This window comes from Zootoca vivipara, chromosome 15, assembly GCF_963506605.1.
Source record: "Zootoca vivipara chromosome 15, rZooViv1.1, whole genome shotgun sequence".
Lineage (NCBI taxonomy): Eukaryota > Metazoa > Chordata > Lepidosauria > Squamata > Lacertidae > Zootoca > Zootoca vivipara.
This window is the reverse complement of record NC_083290.1, coordinates 8742314-8757165: the sequence shown is the minus strand read 5'-3', so window position 1 is coordinate 8757165 and position 14852 is coordinate 8742314. Positions and strand designations below refer to the sequence as shown.

Genomic DNA, 14852 nt, shown 5'->3' with positions numbered 1-14852 from the left:
ACAGGAAATGCCTACCAAATTTAAAATCTAGGGCCTCTTCACACTTTTGAGAGGCAAGAAACAGAATCTCTAGCAGAAACAAAATTTATTATTAGTGTCACACTCATAAGCCACTGAAATAATACAAGATAGACAAACAATAAAAAGGTAAAAGGAAAGAACTATGTTGAAATAGAGAAGTATATTAAAAACCAAAACTCAAGAGCCAAACAATGCAAGAATACTTTAGCACCATCAGTTGCCTACTTTACATTTAACATTACCTGACATTTTAAAGCTAACCATAAATCAGTCCTACAATGCAAACCTTTAGAAGACAAGTACCCTTTAATGATCACCACATCAGCATCACATGGGAATTCTATGTTATTAGTCAGAAAAGAGGAATTAGCTGCTTAAATTAATTCAAAAAATACGTTTAGCAGATGCTTGCAAGGGAAGGGGAGCTACTCTTCACCAATCTACCTCTCAAAGACTATTTACATATTGACTAACACCCATGAAATCTGATGATCTGCCCTTACTCAAGCATGTTTTTGCAAACAATATTAGGGAGGAGACCATAGCTGAGTAATAGAGCACACACACTTTGCAGGCGGAAGATTTCAAATTTGATACCCAGCATGTCAAGTTAAAAGGATCAGGTAGCAAGTAACAGAAAAGACCTGCCTGTGATCCTGGAAAGTCACTACTAGTCAAAGCAGACAAAATTCAGCTAGATCCGGCATCCCCAAACTTCGGCCCTCCAGATGTTTTGGACTACAATCCCCATCATCCCTGACCACTGGTCCTGTTAACTAGGGATCATGGGAGTCTGGAGGGCTGCAGTTTGGGGATGCCTGAGCTAGATGGACATAGCCTGGCCTAATATAAGGCAGTTTGCTAGGTCCTTAAATTAAATCAAACTTCAGCTAGTTTTTAAATGCCCAATCTACCGTGGAATCTTCCCATCCTGCAATATGACCACCATGCTTTTATTTTGCAACTTAATCAATTAGAAGTTTACCCAGAATCCTGAACTGACGTGTCTTAGCTAGAAATGTCATTATTCAGCATTTTTAAACCATACTGACTTTTAAAGAGCCTGATCAGAGGGCAATTCTCTACAGGGAGCTCTGTACTGAAAGGAACTTTATGTGCTACAGAGTTTCTACTAGAGTCATACCTCGGTTTAAGTACGCTTCGGTTTGAGTACTTTCAGTTTAAGTACTCTGCGAACCTGTCTGGAACGGATTAATCCACTTTCCATTGCTTTCAATGGGAAAGTTCACTTCAGGTTAAGTACGGACTTTCAGAACCAATTACACTCCTACTTCGGGTTAAGTACGCTTCAGGTTGAGTACTCCGCGGACCCATCTGGAACGGATTAATCCACTTTCCATTACTTTCAATGGGAAAGTTCGCTTCAGGTTAAGTACGCTTCAGGTTAAGTACAGACTTCCAAAACCAATTGTGTACTTAAACCGCGGTACCACTGTACATAGTTTGACTAAGGATTTGTTACTATTACTCTCCACAGAATACTGGGCTGTATCCGACTACCGTAACTTGTACTTGGATACTGGGCTGTATCCAACTACCGTAACTTGTACCGTACTTGGAGTGCAAGTTAGGCGTGTCCAATAATTTCAGTGGGTCCACTCTGAGTAGGACTAACTTTGAGTACAGCCCATTGTGTCATGCACAATGCTTAAAACCCGTTTTCTGTTCCCAACAGAGAACAACTCACCTTCTTAAACCACAAGACTCCCTAAAACAAACACTGGTTTTTCATCAGCCCACCAGGGCCATAACTAAAGCAGGTCTGCTGGAGAGTTTCGCAAGAAGCATTCGCATTTCCCCCCTACCAATCTCTGGAGGACTCCTCTTTTAAATGGCAATACTTTGGAGAATATATTTTTCAAAAGCTCTCCACAGTCTAGCTATCAACACTAGACTGCTTTGGTTAAGAGTCAGGATTTACAGTAACATGGCATTCGGGGAAAGCTACCAATAACACTTTTAAAAGACACAAGCATGAACTCTCTGCCTCACTTTCAGTAAGCAACTTAGATTGAGGATTCCAAGCCAATTAAACGATGGACTCGTCTGTCAATTCAGTGGAGACCTTAGTTACAGCACTGTTAAATTCTTGCTGTTACATTATTAAAGTTCCCCACTTTTCACCAAGCTTTTATAAATTCAGTGGCTAGTAAATGAACCCAACACATGCTTACTTGTTGGCAGTTTATTCTGAACCACACAAAATGTAAATGACTAGGTTATAATGCTGTTAAATCCACTGGGATTCTCTTACTGCCTAAGCAGTACTGAATTACCATTGCCTCAAAATCCACATGTAGCCAAAAGGGAGGTGATATTTGTCAGTGATAGCCAACTTATCCTGCAAAGCCAAGCAGAAAGAGCAAGAGAACACAATGGGGCACATGAACAATCAACAGTAACAGCAGACTATGTATGAAAGTCTGCCAAGACATCATGCTTTAACAGCTTATGGCTGATGAACTATATCAGTGAACTGGAAAAACAGAAGTCAGCCTGCAACAAAGAGGCTATGAACACCAGCCATTTCAACTACTGTACAACATAAAAGGCTACAATGGGGATACCAGCACTCAGACCACATTCAAAATAGTTGGGTTCAACATTATCCTAAAATCGCTCAATGGGGCGATTCCCTCAAGCCTCTCATTTAATTTTCCACATTTCCACTTCCCCCAATTGGTAGCAGAATGGAAGAAGCAGAGAACAAAGACAATTTGCATCATATTATGCATTCCAAAACTCCTTAATAAGACATTAAGCATTCAGCCTGGACCAAGAATCTGCAAAAATTGGCACCCCTTCATTTGGCTTAGAATTACCACAATTCTACACTATAAAATAACATTCTGCAACAGACAGATTCACCAGTTATATCCTTTTAAACATCATTCTACATGGGTGGGCTACACTGGATCAGAAATTTGTTTGTTTACGCATGAACAAACCAACTTTACACTCCTCTCAAACACACATTTGCAGCTGAACTTCCAGTGTTCAGATCTAATTTAAATGACAGACCTCAACAGTTCAGAATTATCACTTACCATACACAGCATTTCAGTTACAAGTTTCTAGCCACTAGAAATAATCCAATCATATTTTTCAAGAAATAGCATATAACCAGAACTACAAAATGCAATTCACAGGTAGTAAGTCTTACTAAATTCAATGAGAGCTACTTCCAACTAGACATCCCTAGGATTCACTGTTAAGATTCTCATTCACAGCATTTATTAAATAGTCTGCAGTAAAGTATAATCCAAGAAGAGGATAGACAGCTATAAATCTTAATTTTTAATTCCAGAAGTGGTATAAGAAACACAGAATATACACTTGACAGTAATCAAATCATTAACTTGGAAGCATTCACTAATTACAAAAAGATTCATCTTAGGCCCTTAGCCGTTCCCTGCTTAAGTAACATTTCTATGCTGAAACCTGTTTAAGCAATACGTTTGTATGATACTATCAGTTACCAGTCTAAATCCAACTGTGCCTTAGCTGTCAAAACCACTCTACTCCATAGCACTCTATTACAACACATATTAATCCAGTGAATCATAGCATTAATACATGCAATGATTTTAGTTCAGCTAAGTGAAAACTACAGCATGACAGCTGAGGCAAGCAAAGCATTCCTTAAAGTACAAAAGAGGTTTTTTTTTGCTGATTCAAGAACTGTTATCCTGGTGGTAATAATACAATGCAAACAGGGGGCAGCTTTTTATTGGATCAATTTCCTGCGCAACTGAAAACCTCTCCCATTATGCATTTTGTGCCTCTTACATTCAATGGCCCACATGACTGTTTAGCTCAATGCAAGAAAAGTTACAAATTAAATCCAAATCCATTTTAAAATGTCTACATAGATTTTTGGTTAACATTTTGCTTCGATACCAAAACAGGGATAATTTCCCTCTTTTAAAGCCATTCTTAAACAAGGCCAGAGAGTCATTAAAACATTTTGTTTCCTACACAAGGCACCTAGGGTTTTGTAGCTGTGACGGCCCATGCCAAAGCAAAGCAAGATGGAAAAAAAATCTGAAGTGCAAAGTCCTAAGATAACTTTTAGGAAATACATTGTGTGCTACTGCAGGGGAAATGCAGACTCTAGTCACCTGCCAAAACCAAGAGTCCAAAAGAAATTGCTTCCAACTCCAGTCACTGGATTCAGAAACCAACTTTTCTCCATTTGCATTTAAGACACACATGAATGAAATTCTATTACTATAAAAATGGCATTCTGATGCAACCCAAGCTACTGACCTCTAAAACGGATAATAAATGCTTCAGCAGTAGCAGCAGAATGCTTTGGAAAATCTAAGCAGGTTGTATTTGTCTCAAGGTAATGCTGTCAGACATAACCAAGCCAATTTAGGTTGCAATTTTACACTCACTCACCTGGGGCTGCAAATAAGTCCCACTGAATGCAATGGGACTGACTTGCATAGGATTGCACTGTTGAGCTGCAGCTATAGAAGAAGCAAGAGCAAACCACCTACTGCAGAGGAGTAGGTAAGGACCTGCAAGTACCAAGAATGCCAGCTTCCACTTTTTTAAATAAAGTTATTTTGCCCTCCAATAAGGGAGAAGGCGAGGGGAATAAAGTTTGGAAATGCAGACAAGGCTCTAAATGGTAAAAATCCAAGAAATCCAAATTAATTGAGGTTATGAAATACAGATGTGCAAATTCACCTTACTATTTCTCCAGGAACTGATCCACTTTTTCAAGGTACACAAGTGACAACCTGATGACAATCATTACAGCAAAAAGGTAGCAACATTTTGTTTTGATACCTGCCACAATAACAGAAACACTTCATTCATGTTAACTATGTGCCACTAAACACACATACAAGCTGAAGCTCCCCAGCTCAGACATTTCTAATGCACTTTCTAATCTCCGTTTTTCTGGTGGGGGTGGACACCATCTGCTACAGACTTGAACAGGCACCTGCTGAAAAGTAGCGTGTTGGCATTCAAGTTCAAATGGCAACAGGAATATGCTGTGGCTTGGAAGCCACCAGAGTGCAAGAGCTGTTTGCTCCCCATACTCACCAAACTACACCAAAGGCTCCATATCCAATAGGCCTGTCTGGTTCAATATCCAGTTGCTGTTGTGGATGATGCGAGTGCTGATGATGGTGCGCTTTGACTGCAGCAGCTGCAGCAGCTTGTACCTGAGCTGGGGCTGCTGCTGCTGGTCCAGGGGCTTGACCTGGTGCCGGTGATGGAAAATATGGTTGCTGCTGCCCTGGGTTTAACATGGCTGCAGCAGCTGCAGCTGCGGCTGCTGCAGCAGCCGAAGAAGCATGTTGCTGTACGGGATGTACTGCAGCCGCAGAGCCTGGGTGCAAGTGGTGCTGAGAGTGGTGGTGGTGATGGAGATGAGGAGGGGGGAGATGAGGAAGGTGGTGGTGGTGGTGGTGGTGGTGACCTGCTGCTGTTGCAGATGTACCGCCATTGTAAGCCGCCATCATTTTTGCGCTGGCTGTGGCACTACAAAGAGACATTCAAGGTGATGCCCTCTTGTTGGATAACAACTGGGTCAAGCTGTCATTTGGCCACAAAAAATGAAGTTTGCTACACTACCACAAGCAAGTTGCCCACCTTCAAAAACATGGAGCTCAACAGGCCTTTATGTCTTCATCAAGTCAAGAAAAATGGAGTGCGCATGTGAGCATGCAATAAACCCCCTACCCCCCCAAGATGGCCAGTGTAGTTGGTACTAGAACATCATCCTTCTTATGTTTCCTCTGTGCCAGTCTTGAAATTTGTCAGTCCCCTTCCCCCCCAGAAAAAGGATGCAACTTCACCCCCCTAGAAAATGTTAGGAGTACTGACAAGCCCACCCCTTCCATTCCCACATCCTTTTCATTTATCTTTTCAAAATGTGAAGGAAGGTCTTCAAGACCTTCTACAACTCTACCCTCTGTTTTGTGTATATATCCATCCACCTTTAATATTAAACGTGGATATGAGCAACTTCCACGAAAAGTGGCTATATAAATCAAGGAAAGTTGTTTAATAGGAAATGAAAATAAGTCCAAAAATTGAAAAGGGGATGATAAAGAATGGATGGAAATGGGAGGAAGAGTCAGTGAACGATATTCAAAATGAGGCAGGGAGGGGGAATGAAAAAAGAACAAATGAAGCTCACAGAAGGGACTTAAAAATTATGTGCAGAAAGCAAGAAGTCAGATAACAGAAGTTATCAAGGACAAAGAATAAAAGGTTTCAATAACTTTTGGAAGGGGGGGAACAAAAACAAAAGAAGAATGAAAGCAGAGATAATCAAGAGAAGAATGGGGTAGGAAAAAGTAGTTTAAAGGAGAAAAAATCTAGGAAGGCTTTAAAAAATGCAGTTAAGGGAGAAGAATATGGAAATTAGGAGAAAGAACATGGAGAAAGAATGAAAACAGGGCTGGAGCAAATGATGCTTCAATATGGGGGAAAGAATAAAAGTGTGATCAAGCCACAAACAGGAGATGAGAGAATCCAAACACGTCACAGTAAATGAAAGAAATTGATGCTTTTCCTGTAAGGATGGGAGATGGAAAATACCGGTACAAGGAAGAGGATGCAAAAAACAGGCAAGAAAAAGTACAAGGGGGACAAGGAAATGTTAAAGAGAGGAAAGCATTAAAATGTGAATGGGGAGAAAATAATCTAAGCTGGCTATTTATAGAGAAAAACAAAAACAGACTATAGGAAGCAAAAGTATAAATGTGGAAAGCCCTAAAAAAAAAGTGGGGAAAGTGCTTAAGGATGTGAATATTTTTATTTTTAAAAAAGCAAAGCACTGTGGGTAGATCGATAAAAGGTTAAGAAATAATAAAGAAGCAAAATAAAGAATGAATTTGTGAAAGTGAAGGGTTCCCCCCCCTTTAAATTAAAAAGATCATGGAAGCTAAGATGAAGGATGATGAGAGAAACAAGGAGAGAGACGAAGCAACTGAAACAGGAGTTTCTTGAAGAGAGAAAAATGTCAGTGGGTGTTGACAGGAAAAGCTAAAGGAGGAACTGAACTGAAAGGTGGGGGGGGGGTCCTGAAACTTATTTATCAAATAGATAATTAAAAGATGCAGGAGTAAGGACTGCAAAAGCTGGAAGAGAGGGAGAAAGAGAACGTGGTAGAGAACGAGAAGAGAGAATAAGGGAGGCCGAATGAAGAGAGAGAGAATGTGGCAGGTGCTAATAAAGGAGAGGCTATGGAATGTGATAGAAAAGAGATAAAAGAAAAGAACGCGGAAGGTGGCGGTGAAGGGGGACAGCAGGCAGCAACGCTAGCGAGCCAAGTCAGTCAGCTTCAGTTCGCTTCCCACCCACTCCTCAACCCCCACTGCCTCCCTGGGTGGGTCTGAGGTGGGCGCCCTTGCCTTGACAGCCTGACCCAGAGCGGGCGGGGGTGAAGGGAGAGACAGATAGGAAGGGAGGACGGGGGGGAAGGCGAGGCAAGCTGAGGGACCGGGGCGGGGTAGGGGGGGGGGGGACGGACGGGCACACGGTTGGCGGCGGTGGCAGCTACAGCCCCCCCACGCCCCGCTGTGAGGAGAAGCCACAGGCGGGATAGAGATGAGGAGGGATGGGGGGCGGGCGACGGCCGGGGGAGGGGGTCGCGTGTGGGGCGCCTCGGCGAGGTCTCTTCCGATGGGGGGCGGGAGGGATGAGGGGAGAGGTCGGGTGGGGGGGTCACTCAGGCCCCACAGCGCCGCTCCACGTCGACGACGACGACGGCGCCCCCCCACTCCTCTTCCTCCTCCTCCTCCTCTGGCAGCCGTGGCCGCCTCCTCGTCTTCCTCCGTCGTCCCCTCAGGCCGCCGGACCGGCCGCGACTCCTCGCCGCCGCCGCCACCTCCTCCGCCTTCTCCTCGCGGGAGCCCCAGAGCGGAGCGCAGAGCGAAAGAGCGGCGGCGACGGAGGCGCGCATGCGCGCACCCCGGCCTGCTTTCGCTTTACTCTTTTTTCCTCACCCGCCTTCCCATAGCCGGGCGGCGGCGTGTGTGTGCGAGTGTGTGTGCGCGCGCGCGCCTCCCTCTCTCTCTCTCTCTCACCCACTCGCACACTCTCATACACAGAAACACGCTCGCGCTCATCCTCTCAGTCCCGTCGCCTCTGCCTCCCCAACCAATGGGACCTATCCCCTCGAAAGCCGCGGCGGCCAATAGCAGAGCAGCGCCCAGCCTCTCCTCTGAAGAGATCAAAGAGGGTGGGTTGGTGGGTGGGGTAATAGGCACCGCCCACCGGCCAATCAAACGCTCCTCCAGCTTGTTGCCCCGCCCCTGGTCCCGCCTTTTTCTTTTTCTTTTTTGCCGATGAGACCCCGCGAGACTCTCTCACCTCACGCAACCTTCACCTACATATTCAGTCCGTGGAAAAGGGGCGAGTGGCGATCGATTTCATTGGCTGGCACCGCCGCGATTTAAAAGGCACTAGCCAATTAGGTAGCGCGGCTCTTTTAGGGCTCGAAATCGTGTTTCGTTTTTGTTTTTAATTTTAAACACACGCACAAAGAACGAACACGCTTCGAACCTGTCGCTCTCTTGTCTCCGAGTTAATGAGTGAAGGATTTTTAAAATGTACTCGAAGACTTTAAAAAGCGTTATACCGGCAGGGTGAAGCAATTGGTCACTAAGTGAAGATAGACAGCCAAGTTGACGAATCGGAAGGTCAATCTCCGACAGTAAAGGCGGCTCCATAGAAAAACTGTCCTCCACAGGGATCAGAGTTCCAAAAATACACTAATTAGAGGGCGGGACTGTGACCTGATGAACAGAGAAGGAAGCCAATAAAAGTGATGGGGGCGGGGTGAGACGAGGACACTGCAGGATGAATGGGGAAGGAGGAGATGGGGGTCAACTTGGGGCCTCCGAACGTGGGAAGCTACTTCAGGTTTAAGTGAGACAGCGAAGGAAGGCTTGGCAAGGCGAAGGACCTCATTGAGGAGAGGTTTGAGTGGGAAATGCACCTTAGAGAGGAATAAGCAAGATATTGTTTTATTGGGTTTTTTATGGTTTGGGTGGTTTGATCTATTTATTTATAGAATAGAACTTGTTAATTCATTGTCTGCTATAGTAATTAGATATTTTACTATAAAATATAAGGAAAACCTTAGAAATAAACTCTCTTTTATTTTTGGCCTGATTGTCATTTAATTTGAAGTATCATAGCTGTTCATGACAGGCAGTTGAACTGATAATGCTTGTTCTGCACTTGATTCGTATCTGGTGCTGTTTTACCTCCTACCTCCTACCACAAAGCTACATTGAACCTTACTGACTACGCCATCGTACCATCTGCTTGATTTGCTTTTTAATATTAATAGTGTCTTAAAAAAAAATATTGAACAATTGTAGAATGATGGTTTCAAGTGTTCAAAGTACTTTGTGTGTATTTTCTAGCCATCATCTTTACTACTACAACTCTGCCAGTATTAATATTCCCTAATACAGTACTGCACATGAAGGGACGGATATGAAGAGAAAGTGGCTTGCTAAAGAATGCCTGGTGAGATCATGGAAGTTGTAACTCGGAGCAGGGATTTCCCAGTCAAGAGCTCATTCATTCTCTTAGCCATTATTCCACCCCAACTCATGATCAGGATAATAGTTCTTGATTGACCTCGTTGGTGGCGCTGAAGAAGCAATGGAATTGGATCCAACTCAGATTTACTTGTTGAAATGGATGGACCCAAGTTAGACCTGTCTGTTCTTCAGTGAGTGTACCCTGAGTAGGTATAGCATTGGATGCAACCTTTTATTTCTCAGCCACCATTGCATTCTTGTTGTCTAGTCTAGATGAACCCAAGGACTTGCTTAGCAGAGTATTTTGTTAAAACAACATCTACAATATGACTCTCTTCTATGCAACTGCTTAAAGGTAAAGGTAAAGGGACCCCTGACCATTAGGTCCAGTCGTGACCGACTCTGGGGTTGCGCGCTCATCTCGCATTATTGGCCGAGGGAGCCGGCGTATAGCTTCCAGGTCATGTGGCCAGCATGACAAAGCCGCTTCTGGCAAACCAGAGCAGCACATGGAAACGCCGTTTACCTTCCCGCTGTAGCGGTTCCTATTTATCTACTTGCATTTTGACGTGCTTTCGAACTGCTAGGTTGGCAGGAGCTGGGACCAAGCAACGGGAGCTCACCCCATCACAGGGATTCAAGCTGCTGACCTTCTGATCAGCAAGCCCTAGGCTCAGCGGTTTAACCACAGCGCCACCTGGGTCCCTAACATGCAACTGCTTAGAGTAAAGTAAACACAAAGAAAACAAGATCCAGAGCTGAATAGTGGCTAGAATGCCTGAGAAGACCTAGGTTCAAATCTGCAGTCAGCTTTGAAGCTCATCTTGGGCCAGTTATTGTCTCTCTATCATAAACTACCACACAATATTATTGTAAGAGAGGAAGAACCTTATTTGCCAGCTTGAGATCCCTGGAGGAACAGTAGGTTACAAATCACGGAGTCACAGAATTGTAGTTTGAAGGGACCACAAGGATCATCTAGTCCAGGGGTCCCCAAACTAAGGCCCGGGGGCTGGATGTGGCCCAATCACCTTCTAAATCCAGCCCGCAGACAGTCCGGGAATCCGCATGTTTTTACATGAGTAGAATGTGTCCTTTTATTTAAAATGCATCTCTGGGTTATTTGTGCGGCCTGCCTGGTGTTTTTGCATGAGTAGAATGTGTCCTTTTATTTCAAATGCATCTCTGGGTTATTTGTGGGTATAGGAATTCATTCATTATATTTTTTAATATAGTCCGGCCCACAAGGTCTGAGGGACAGTGGACCGGCCCCCTGCTGAAAAAGTTTGCTGACCCCTGATCTAGTCTAACCCTCTGCAATGCAGGAATTGCAGCAAAAAAATCGCTGACTAATGGCCATCCAACCCGTGTTTTAAAACCCCAATGGACAAGAGACCATAAGTAAGAACTGTGAAACCATACAATTAAAACCGTACTGTGCTACTAGTCTTCAAAGGATAACATAATAGAAACAATATACAGTATTTCACATTCTGCTTCAAATGTTCCTTGGCTGCTTCCTAAGCAAACACAAGTTGTCAATATTTCTTTTAGCAAGAAATAGGTTAAATAGTTTTGTTTGTTTGCATTGTTGTTTGCATTTGCCATATTTCTGGAATGACTTCCAACAGAAAACTGTCCACAGGGTGCTTTGCAACAACTTAAAAATACAAATAAGCAACCCACACAAAATTGGGGGGAAAATGAGACAAACCAAACTAACGGAATAAATAGATATTTAAAATGCAGAGGGAAGCAAAGTAATTTGCTGCCAAATTACCATACAGGAGTACCTAGAAAACAAAATGGATCCCACAAACCCTAACTGTGGCCAAAAGTTTAATATTGATGAATTGGAAGAATAAAGATGGGATCCCCTTTAATCAGTGGACTGATGACATGACAACACTTACAACGTAAGAATGGATTACTTGTAGCCATAGACTTTCTTTGGATAAATATATTGATATTTGGAATGAGTTTATACAGATTACACTAGGTTACTAATTGTCAGGGGTTGGACTGAGGCGGAATGGTGGGAGCCGCCACCCACCCTCTCTGCACCTTCCCGAGGAGGACAGTATAGATTTAGAACAGTGGTTTGACGAAAGGGCCGCCAAGGAGAAAAGCTGGGAAATAATTGGGGGAGGAGCAGCAAGAAGGAGAAGCACTGGAGGAGAGACAGGTAACAGATTCAGTTTCTCTTTAAAGCATTCCTGACCCTTCCTCTCCCAAAACCAGACGGGCCGTGAAAGTAGCAGAACAGAAAACCCCGAGACAGAAAGCACCAGCCAGCGCAGGGATGACATAGATTATGAGGGACTGAAGGGGTGGGACTTTACTTGGAGCATTAAGTAGTAGAGACAGTGTTCCTTTGTCTCTCTCTCTGTATACTGAATAAATTACGTGGTAAGAACTCTTTTCGGTTATCTGCTTTTTGACAGCCACCAGGGGAGGGATCATAATTCCCTGAAGCCTTGACACTAATAATCATATACGTATGAGGACCAGTGCTTTTTTTCTAAAAAGAAATGTTTAGGGATACTGTATTCTCATTTTCCTACTCATATTGAAATACTGCCCCTCAATGAGGCCAAACTTAGATTCACAAAATGTTTAGGGGTATGCATACCCCTGCATACCCCCAGGGGGGAAAAACCACCACTGATTAGGACAATATTTGTGTGTGTGTGTGTGTGTGTGTGTGTGTGTAAAGTGCTTCTAGAACACTTTTTATTATTGATGTCGTGTTTGCTGAGGAAGGAAGGATGAGCTGTAAAATGATTAAATAAATGGTCATTCCCCCCCCCCCCCCCGACTATTGTCCTATCTGGCAGGGGATGATGGAAGATGGAGTGAAATGACACTTTGTGGGCCACAAGTTTCTCACCAACAACTCCTCTGCTCTAACCACTACACCACAGCCCTGGGCATGGTGGGGGGGGGAAGCAGTTTAACCACTGGTCTTGAGAGCAAAGGTTTGACCGAAATACCTTCTCAGATCAGAGCTGCAGAGAGCGCCCTTTCAAATTGCTGGTGCCTACTGACTCTTTCTGACCATGGCTTCCAGCTCAATGCTATAATAATGTGCAAGCAAACAAAAGCAGATTTGCCAGATGAGCAGAGGAACAGAAAAGTCACACCAAGAATGTGTGATGAACAGTACCTATTGATTGGCCATGTTGTGTGTGTGTGTGTGTGTTTGAGGACCATGAGGCGGCTGTCCCCTTCCCTCCCAGCAAGCCTCTCTTTTCCTAACAGCACAGCATCCAAATGCCTCGGTCATATTTTATTCATAAATGCGGGTGCCGTTATAAACATCCCAAGGGTGGCATTGAGAGACCTCCCGCCGGTCATGAATTGGCCTAATATTTCTGCATCCATGCTCTGGGTTAAGTCAGTCACAGGAGCAAAATCAATATCAGTCTCCCTGTTAGTAAATAAATAACAACAACACCCACTCCCCAAAGCTCCTATTGCTGCGAGCAGCTAGATGTCTATGAGATGCCCACAAGCAGGATTTGAGTGGCACTCTCCACTCTTGTGGTTTCCAGCAACTGGAATTCAGAAGCATTTCCTACCTCCGACTATTTTCCAGGGATAGTCCCAGATAAACCAAAGCTGTCCTGGTTTCTGGTTTCATCCCAGAATGTCCCACTTTTCAGTACAGTATGTTGTACAGTATGGAGTTATCCAACCCATAGCTGCCAAGTTATCCCTTTTTTTAAGGGAAATTCCATTATGCTGAATAGGCTTCCTCGCAAGAAAAGGGAAAACTTGGCAGCTATGATCCAACCACAGAGCCATGTTTTTAATGTTTTAATGTTTTATTATGTTTTCATCTATGATGGAAGCTGCCCAGAGTGGCTGGGGAAACCCAGCCAGATGGGCGAGGTATTATTATTATTATTAAGAATGTCCCTATTTTCATCAGAGAAATGTTGGAGGGTATGGAAAGCATATCAGGGTTGGTAGCTGCCAATAATGGCCTTATGCTCCATGAATTTGTCAAATCTTTCAAAGCCATCCTTTGCCTCCTTGACCAAATGTCCCTCACTCTATATCATCTGTTCCAGGGGAGAGGGACCTTTATCACCCTCATGGCTTCTTTTTCCCTCTGGGTAACCTCCCATGGGTCACATGCCACTGGTGGGCGGGGCTAGAGGCAAAATTGGGTGGAGCAGCTGATGTAACCTTTTTATGATTGGCTACTTCGTGCTGTTGCCTCCCAGTGGAACGGTCTCCCTTGGGAGGTGGTGGGCTCTCCTTCCTTGGAGACTTTAAAGCGGAGGTTGGATGGTCATCTGTCAGTAGGGTTTCCAGACTCAATAGAGGACAGGACTTCTGTGCCTTTAATTGCCCTGCTCTCATTGAGTCTGGAAACCTTAAAGAGAAACCAGCAGACCCTTTGCTTGGAAATTAAACAAAGGGTCTGCTGGTTTCTCTTTAAGGTTTCCAGACTCAAAAGAGAGCAGGGCAATTAAAGGCACAGAAGTCCTGTCCTCTATTGAGTCTGGCAACCCTATCTGTCAGGGATGCTTTAGTTGAGATTCCTGCATTCCACAGGGTTGGTCTGGATGACCCTCAGGGGGTGTCATCCCACTCCATGATTCTATTATTCTACTTTCTACATGCAGCCCTCTGTAACCTCCAACCAGACAAGCAAGAGGCACTATCAAAGCTCATGTTCCCGATCAGGGGTAGGCAACCTAAGGCCCGGGGGCCGGATGCAGCCCATTCGCCTTCTCAATCCGGCCCACAGATGGTCTGGGAATCAGCTTGTTTTTACATGAGTAGAATGTGTCCTTTTATTTAAAATGCATCTTTGGGTTATTTGTGGGGCATAGGAATTGGTTCATTTCCCCCCCCCCCCAAAATATAGTCCAGCCCACCACATGGTCTGAGGGACACTTTATAACACTTTAGGCTCAGAGCAGAGGCCCCGAGGGGTGTGGCCTGGGAAGATTTCAGAGCGCCAGACAGGGGGGCTTTGAGGGCCACATTCAGCCTTGGGCTCCGAGGTTCCTTACTGCTGGCCTGTTCAAAGTATGTGATCATATTGCAATTGATGGTTCTCTAATGGTTGTTTTGAAACCATCTATTCTATTCTATTACCATTTTTCTCTATTACAAATTTTCTCCGTTACAAGTTTTCTCAATAAGGTTACAAACGATTTCAACAAATAAAATAGAAGATGGGCAAAGTACCCAGAACAAGCCATTATGCTGAGTGGGAAATGAAGAGATGTTGTAGGGAGGGAAAGGGGGAGAGGTGGGTTTTTT

At 44.1% G+C, this 14852-nt stretch overlaps 1 protein-coding gene across 1 annotated transcript in view; it reads right to left on the bottom strand.

The window, feature by feature from the left end:
• Positions 1-8028, bottom strand: part of NLK (nemo like kinase) — a 95140-nt gene extending 87112 nt beyond the window's left edge. The window contains exon 1 of the mRNA XM_035138795.2: positions 5104-8028. Coding sequence (XP_034994686.1) covers positions 5104-5558 — 455 coding nt within the window. The 5' untranslated portion in view covers positions 5559-8028. The remainder of the gene's footprint in view (positions 1-5103) is intronic.
• Positions 8029-14852: the final 6824 nt, after the last annotated feature.